Source organism: Nematolebias whitei, chromosome 15 (assembly GCF_014905685.2).
Source record: "Nematolebias whitei isolate Nwh7 chromosome 15, NemWhi1, whole genome shotgun sequence".
Classification (NCBI taxonomy): Eukaryota; Metazoa; Chordata; class Actinopteri; order Cyprinodontiformes; family Rivulidae; genus Nematolebias; species Nematolebias whitei.
The window spans coordinates 34,590,460-34,598,756 of NC_056512.1; the positions used below are offsets into that span (position 1 = coordinate 34,590,460).

General features: G+C 40.8%; 1 protein-coding gene across 2 annotated transcripts in view; it reads right to left on the reverse strand.

The window, feature by feature from the left end:
* The window catches only part of LOC119421698 (potassium channel subfamily T member 2), a 44,021-nt gene that overhangs the window by 19,995 nt on the left and 15,729 nt on the right, over positions 1-8,297 (reverse strand). For both annotated transcript variants that reach the window (XM_037689052.1, XM_037689051.1), the window contains exons 4-9: positions 7,573-7,621; positions 5,983-6,042; positions 5,174-5,248; positions 4,870-4,953; positions 4,423-4,517; positions 3,613-3,793 (exon numbers count right to left, since the gene is read on the reverse strand). In XM_037689052.1, coding sequence (XP_037544980.1) covers positions 3,613-3,793; positions 4,423-4,517; positions 4,870-4,953; positions 5,174-5,248; positions 5,983-6,042; positions 7,573-7,621 — 544 coding nt within the window. The remainder of the gene's footprint in view (positions 1-3,612; positions 3,794-4,422; positions 4,518-4,869; positions 4,954-5,173; positions 5,249-5,982; positions 6,043-7,572; positions 7,622-8,297) is intronic.

Sequence of the window (8,297 nt, forward strand, 5' to 3'; positions counted from 1 at the left end):
CATCCATCCATCCATCCATCCATCCATCCATCCATCCATCCATCCATTATCTTTACCCGTTTATTCCATTTTGGGTCACGGGGGTCACTGGTGCCCATGTCCAGCAATCACTGTGCGAGGGGCGGGGTACACCCTGGACGGGTCGCAAGTCCATCACAGGGCCATACAGAGACAAACAACCATTCACTCTCTCACTCACACCTAGGGACAATTTAGAGTTACCAATCAGCCTAACATGCATGTTTTTGGTCTGTGGGAGGAAACCGGAGTACCCGGAGAAAACCCACGCATGCACGGAGAGAACATGCAAACTCCACCCAGAAAGGCCCCTGGACCGGGGTTTGAACCAGGGACCTGCTCGCTGAGAGGCAGCAGCTCTACCAGTTGCGCCACCGTGCTGCCTATGATGACAATACATAACATATTATTATCATTATTATTATTAATCTTTGTTTCTCTAAATCTGAAAAGCTATGTACATCACTTCTAAAATGACCAAACTATCACTTTATTTATCATAGAACTGGTGACAAACTGATGCATTGAACGTTGGGCCAACTGTGATGGAGGTCTTGCAACATTTCTTGCCATGATTGGCAATTAACAAGTAAAGATGACTCATGCTGTGAGCAGTTTATTTATTTATTTATTTATTGGTGAGCCTCCATTTTGCCTCAGATAAATCAGATTGTGTTGAGATGAGTTAATGTCACAAATGAATGTTTGAACCCATCGTCTGGACTGACAGAGCTGTAAGACTATTGGGTTTTATTTTTTGGTAGTTTATGCACAGCTACATCACAACGGTAGATTACTGATGTAACAATCAAGCCTCTATCAGAAGATATCAAAAAATGTTTCAAGTACAATATGATGAAACTGAGTTGTAATCAAATAAAATTACCATATTTTCTAATCAGAATCATTTCTAAACTTAAATTTGCTCTAAATCATGTCGGTCATGACTGGATTGTGGGTTAAATAGAGGGGCACACACACAAATGTACAACTAACACACCAACACACATTTAGGGTGGGGGCTGGAGCTGGGGCTAGCAGGGGCCATAGTCTAAATGTCATGGGGTATTTAAGGATGAAAGATGGAGAGAGGGAGCAGGGAGGTGGTGGCCATGCTTATGTTTAGGAGAAAACCCTTATTTTATGAGCCGACACGTACAGTTTTAGTAAATTGTTTTTATGCTTAAGTTTTTTTTTTATTGTTCTGAGGGCTTTGAAGACATTTGCAATTGTTCAAGCTGCAGCTGAAACACAGTGGGAGCTTTATCAAAAGCTGGTCCGTGATGCAGGCGTAGGACGCAGTCCCACATACAGAGCAATGGCAAGCAGTTTCATGATTTTTAAAACAAAACAATACTGGCTGTAAATACTTCTTAGATATCTTCAATAGTCTTTTTTTGCCAAAAAAAAAGAACAGTTTTGCTCATCAAAATGTTATTGAGCAAAATCTATAATTACTAATTGCATTAGTCAAACTACACATTAAGGAATGTATAATTTTATTTCTACAAAAGGCCATTATAATTCTCAGTAAATAGATTTAGACATAAATATTTATAACTCATGTTTACACTGAAGCTTCATTTTCACTAATAAGATTCCTTGAACATTAATTTTTCTTTATATTTTAAAACATTACAAAATTCTATTTAATAGGGAGTGGTAGTGCAGAGGTTAGAGAAGGTGGGCCTGTGATTGGAAGATCGCTGGTTCAACTCCCGGTACCAACAACATTAAAATGTGTGTGAGATAGGTGAAGCACCCACACCTGCCTCCACCCTCATTTGCCCCACTCTTGGCCCTTAAGCAAGGCCCTTAACCCCCACCATCTGCTCCCCCGTGTGCCCTAGATAGCAGCTCTCTGCTCCACACAGAGGGCTTTGGTAGCTTGGTGGTCTGTGGTTGCTTCAGGAAGGGCATCCGGCGTAAAATAAATAAATTGCCAAGTTTTTGTGCAGTTCGCTGTGGTGAACCCTGAAGAAGGGAACAGCCGAAAAAAAATTAATTATATTTAATCTTTCCAAAAATGTGTAACTCCTCTAAGTCCACAATTTTTTTTTTCTAGAATGGCCATACTTCTTAAAGAAAAAAATTAAAACAAAACCCACAATTTCATATATCTGCAATCCAGCTGTTGTGAAAAACAATCAAATAATTATCCACTTTTTAATATTTTTTTTAATTTCAAATACATTTCAAATATTAACAAATATTAAAATGAGTAAAACCACAAACAAGTCAGATATTCAGATACTGCACTTAAGATTTTAATTAAAAGCCTTCAATGACATGGTACAATTATGTATGTTTTGTTTATTTATTCGTTTTTGTCAATTTTTCTTTTCATAACTTAAACTAACAGTACAGATCCCTACAGTCTGACATGTAGACGATGTTTGTTTTCAGTGTTTAACCTCTGTTAAAACTGCACCAAAGATTCATTCATGCCTTTTTTATTTTCATGAATGTTTTGAACAAACATCCACCACAGTTTTTTATGTCATCCAGTATAATGAAGCTTATTGCTAAAACATAAACATTTTAAATAACAAAATGTGGTTTTTTAAATGGGTACAAGAATCAGCATATTGGATCTTTAGGATGTTTTTTTTTTTCAACAAATAGTAAAAGTTGGATCGCTGATATTGAAAATAAGAATTTATCTGTGTGAGATTACTTTAGCAAAGTTTATTTCAAACATGCATTATTTGAAATAACTTCCCAAATAACATGACTGTGATGCTCAACATATTTAAACATGGATGGGAAAAACCCCAGAGTATTTGCATTTGTTACTTTTGGTAAATTAATTATTATGAAGATTTAAATGTAATCTGAGCTCATTAAATATTAAAATGTCTTAATAGTTGTCATCAAGAAACAAAATGAAAATGAACATTTAACAGCAGCATTTAGCATCACTTGTGATTTATTAGTTTGTTTTTTCTCTGCCCAGAGAGAACTCTTTTAATTGGAGGTACGACAGAGAAAATGGCTCCTATTAGCATCCTCACATGTTCTGGAAGAAACTCAGGTGTGGCAGCGGCCCCAGGGATGAAAAGTTTACGCAAATTCAAAAACCGACCACTGGGACGCAGTCGAGTGGACGCATATCAAAAGGTGTTATTGCAATTTTTTCTGTGTAAACAACTCATGTGGTTCTTTGCCATGATTTTTGCTTTATGGAGCAGCTCAAAGACGGGGAAGAGATTTAGGAAATTGAGTGAGTATGAAAGAGTCTCTTGTCGCTCTGAGAATAAAAATAGTGTTATAAATCTATGTAGGATGCAATGAGTCATCAGGGTATTGTGTGAAGGGGGAGACAAGAACTATTAAAGATCAGGGAGACAACTTTAATGTTCTTCAGCACATCAAAGAAAATTAATGAGATTTTGAAGGTGGCAGAGCCGTCCCGCTTACATTACATTACAGTCCCCAGTCATTTTAAACACACTTGTGTTGATCTGAAATTAAATGCAAACTGGTTGTTTGATTGCAGTATCTGATGTTTGAAATGTTTAATACAGTGGCTTTTAGCTTTCAGATCACAACAAAACTCCGGCTTAAGCTTCTCCATTGATCCCTTGATCTCACCTGGATGGGAAGAACAATGAGCGCCACAAAGATCATAATGACGACCAGGAGCTGCGAGGGCCAGATCTGAGGGGTGACATCTCCGAAGCCCACCGTGGAGAAGGTGACCACGCAGAAGTAGAGCGAGTGGAACAGGGTCAAGTTGTTTCCTGCTCTCTCGAGGTGCTGGATGCCGCAGATGCTAATGATGGGGGGGGGGGGGGGGGGGGTTGGAGGGATGGGAATGACGAAGACGGTGAAGACAAGTGAGCATCAGCCACACGCTGTGAGAGGCATAGGCGCTCCTGGGAGCCATTATTCATGAGAAATCTTTTTCACACCTGGGCAAATATCTGTGACTTTTTATGTGCAAAGATGGGGGCGTCTGCGTGCTTGGACATCTTTGTTGGGAGTTTGTGCACGAAAGTGTGGCGATTATGACCATCTTTAGCTGATAAATGTGCCAACCAGCAAATGTCAAGCCTAAAGTGGTCGGAAAGCTTGACTCAAGCTGCAGGTAAAGGACATCCTTGATTTCTCAGGCTTCTGCCCCACATCCTCCACTGCACTGAAGCAATCACCTGCCGTCATTACAGAGCACCATTCCACTCGGACAATAACCAATTACCTCCCTGCTTTCTGACATTCTTTCTCAGCTCCAGCGCTTCCCTATATGACTTTTTTCTGCCTGTATCACACTATCTTTACAGCTCATCTCACCCTTTTCTCTGACACAGTTCACATTCTGTTCAATCTCCATCTAACATCCAGCTTTTCTTTGCTTGCTGCCGCATCCCTTCTCAGTTTGGTGCCAAGAAAGGTGGTACTCACCATGTAAACATAAGACAGACCAGGGTGCTGATGAGGATCACCACTTGGTTAAACATGGCTGAGTGTGTCCGCTGGATCGCCCTGTGGAGATCATTCTGCAGAGGGAAGGATGGGAAAATTGCAAATAATTATAATACATGTTGGAAAGAATTGATGGATTATTAAATTTGTGACAGTACGAGATTAAAATCATAAATTATTGAACCATGTAAAGAAGCTAACATAAAATTTCTCCATGAAACATGGGAAGCAGCCCAAGTTAGATGTAGAGATGGAGGCAGGGAGTATTTGTTTATTTTCTGACAGGTTTACTTTCACAGCAGAGCGTTTAAAGTGAAGCCGGTGGACTGAATCGTGAGGAGTAGTGGAGCTGCATGTCAGCCAAATGACAGGAGGTGAACTGGCAGCAATGGAAAAAACCAGTTCAGGATGAAGTGCTTCACTTACTATCATGTTCTCCAGAGCATGTTTGGCCAGCCAGCAATTGAGAAATACAGGGATGAAAAGATTTCTCAGGGAGGGCAGAATCACCTGTCAAGAAGAAAAAGCTCACTTGACTCCCTGTCACATCACCGTTTTATTATGCTCCACATCCTCTTTAAGTCTCTAGCGAGAGGGGGATTATATCAGTTGCTGTGACACCATCAGTGTGTCGCTGCCACAGAAATAGCCTTGTATGAACCAAAACAAATGGCTGACGGAGAGACTTCCTGCGGTATCAGTGCTCAACGATGCTTATCTCTGCACTCACAGTGATCATGAAGGGAACGGTGCTGATCATCTCCAGAATGAACGGGACACGTAAGACCTGCTCCCAAACGTTGCCCTGGAAACACAAACCACACAGGAGGGTCAGGAAGCTTCATTGTCCCGATGACCTTAAGCGATTAGCACATGACAAACCTCATGGCTTACGGTGGAAACAGGGTAAATGGACAAGCTTTTGCACCACAGAAGAGATCGAGATGTACACAGGTTATACAACTGCCTAGAAGCAGCATTACTCTGTCTCCGCTAAGCCACGCTGTTCAGCTGAGATGCCAGGCATGGTTGATTTTATGTATTTGCTGCCTGGATGTGGCTGACCTGAGTCTGACTGGTGTAGGTGGACAGTCACAGTTTGTGTCCACAGGAATCATTCAGCTTTAAATGCTAAGGCCTCAAGCCTCTAGAGTAATCTGTGGAGTGAGCCCTTCATAGGCTTATAGTGTCAAGTACATCAAAAGCAGGGCAGCCTGTTGATGGATTGCCCCACCACCCACTGCCTAAACACACGGGCATCCCCCAAAGTCCCTATGACACATAAGAAAACATTGTAAAAAGGGGCCTCCAGCTGCAGGAGCAAAGATAACATTGATGATAACCAATGTACTAAATGACAATCTGTTTGTGAAAACACAGAGGTGTACAAAAAGGACAAACAACATCCTCAAACACATCACATCTGTCTACACCCATCCCCCTTCACACACACACACTTACACACACATACATTGACATCATAGCAGCAGAAATCACTAAAGGCTTCCGAGTGGCCGATGAGGGCCCTGAGTGGCTCACCTTGTAGCTGAGATACACAAGCAACATGGTTTCTGAGAAGCTGATGAAAGCCACAAGCACCTGCAAGAGAGAGAGGGAGAGTAAGAGACAATTGTGCAGAGACAGAGCGGAGACGAGGTAGAGACCAGAGCAGAAGGAAATTAAGGATCGCAGAAATGGAGAGTGTGGGTGGAATCAGTGGGAGGGCTCGTGGTTTTTTGCTTTAGAGGGAATAGATTTAAATGAACCAAGAGACATTTCTGGTGTCTGATTTTATACATTTATGTGTACAAAGTATTAGCATGCAGTCGGTTTTGCAAATGTAAATGCATGCCAGCTGTAATTATCTGAGCTTGGTGGTAGAACCATGAAACGACATTACGCCAATTTAATTTCCCTATAACACAATGAAGGGAACGCAAACATTTTGGCATGCACCTGCATATTAGGCCTGTTGCGACAAACAATAAATCAATTCATTGCACGATAAATGAAAATTATCAACCTCATTTTCATTTATCGGCTTTATCGTTTCTTCGTGTGTCTCTCTTTCTACTGAAGACACTGGATGACAAAAGGCTCAACTCTGGTGCTCTTTACGGACCCCTCCCTTTCTCTTTGAAATCTGTTTTAACTGTCAAAAGTCGTGTTTTTGGATCGTTAAAAGTAGCTAAGCTGAGAAGCTAAGCTACGAGCTAAGCCAGCAGGTCGACCTCTGGGAAAAAACCTCCATCTTGTCAAAACTCCAAAAATTCCCAGTTGAAACCTGTGCCTTGGTCTAAAAAGTTGTTTTTTTCTGCAAAAAGAAGCTGAGAACTTTTTTTTTTTTTTTTAATTAAAGCTTTGTGTGACAAATGCTATGCTAAAGAGCTCAAACCACACTGAGCATCTACCATTTTGAGAACCAAAAAACAAGAAAGAGAGACAGCCCATGTCACGTCAAAGGGCCTCCTTCCCATTTTCTTAGAGACACGCTGCTCCCTCTCTCACTATCTATCCTTCGGTTCAAACAGTCTCATACTGCCATCCAGTGGTCAATAAAGATACTACACACAAAAATTAACCACAATTTCTTCTTAAATGTGACCCTAATTACTAATTATTGTCGAATTTCAAGCAATATTATCATTTATCGCAATAATTTCTGAGACCCAGCAAATCACCCAGCAAAATTTGTTATTGTGGCAGGCCTGCTGTATATCAGTCAGCTATGATCATAAAACCACTGATAGGGGGTGTGTGGACAGTTGATCAAGCAGTTGCTCTGCTTAACTGGCTGACCAGGCACATCTTGCCATCAAAATGGGACTCCATAATGTCTGCAGTCTCCTCCATCAGAACTGTTTCCATCACACCACAAGAACTGCTCAGAAACAGCTTGACCCAAACTGTCCAGAAGCAGATTTGTTTATATTTCTGCACGATGCTTTTCATTGATCCTGTCGCTCTCTCCCACCTCCAAAGAGTCAGATCTGATTCAGTGACAGCTGGTCCTTAAATTGTGGCTGAAATGTTTGTCTTTATGTGAGTGCAAAAAATAAATAAGTGAAAAAAGAAAAGAAAAAGAAAAACCTGACCTTGTTTACACAGGAATGTACAGATATAGCTGACCTGCAGTGCCCACAGAGGAAGAGGTCTCTCAACCCAGATGATGAGTTTCCTACAAAGTAAAGAAGAAAAGAAGAAAAAGGATTATTGGAGGGTGGATCTAAGGTTGAGTCAGGTCCTCTAGACAGGTTCTTCTTTGTTGCAATGTTTAGTCTTTTACCCAAAAGACTTCTTCAGTCTGAAGAGCTGCAACAAACTCAATCTTATAAACAGCACCTTCTCATAGTGGATCAACCAGTTTGCTGGTGACAGCCAAAAGTAGTTGTTTAAGAAAACCTGTCCATCCTTAAACGGGCAGAGGCCTCCATGTTCAACTGTCCCCTTCTTACAATGCTGCTATTGCAAATATAAATCAGCCTTCTGTGAAGATAAAATGGCCATCAGGGCACTAACGATCGGTTGTTAGGCTGATGGTCCTCCTTTTACATGTGAGCAACTAGTTTTGGCTGTCACCAGCAAACTGGTTGATCCAATATGAGAAGGTGCTGCTAAGACAGAGTTTGTTGCAGCTGCTCAGGCTAAAGGTCTTTTGGATAAAAAAAAACCCCGAAACGATTCAGCGAAGAAGAAGAACCTTCCAGACAACCTGATGCAACCTTGTTATATTTATCTACCTGGAATTTTGAGCATGCATCAGGACATTGGAGGGTGGAGATTTGTTGTGAAATTTTATATATATATATATATATATATATATATATATATATATATATATATATATATATCTA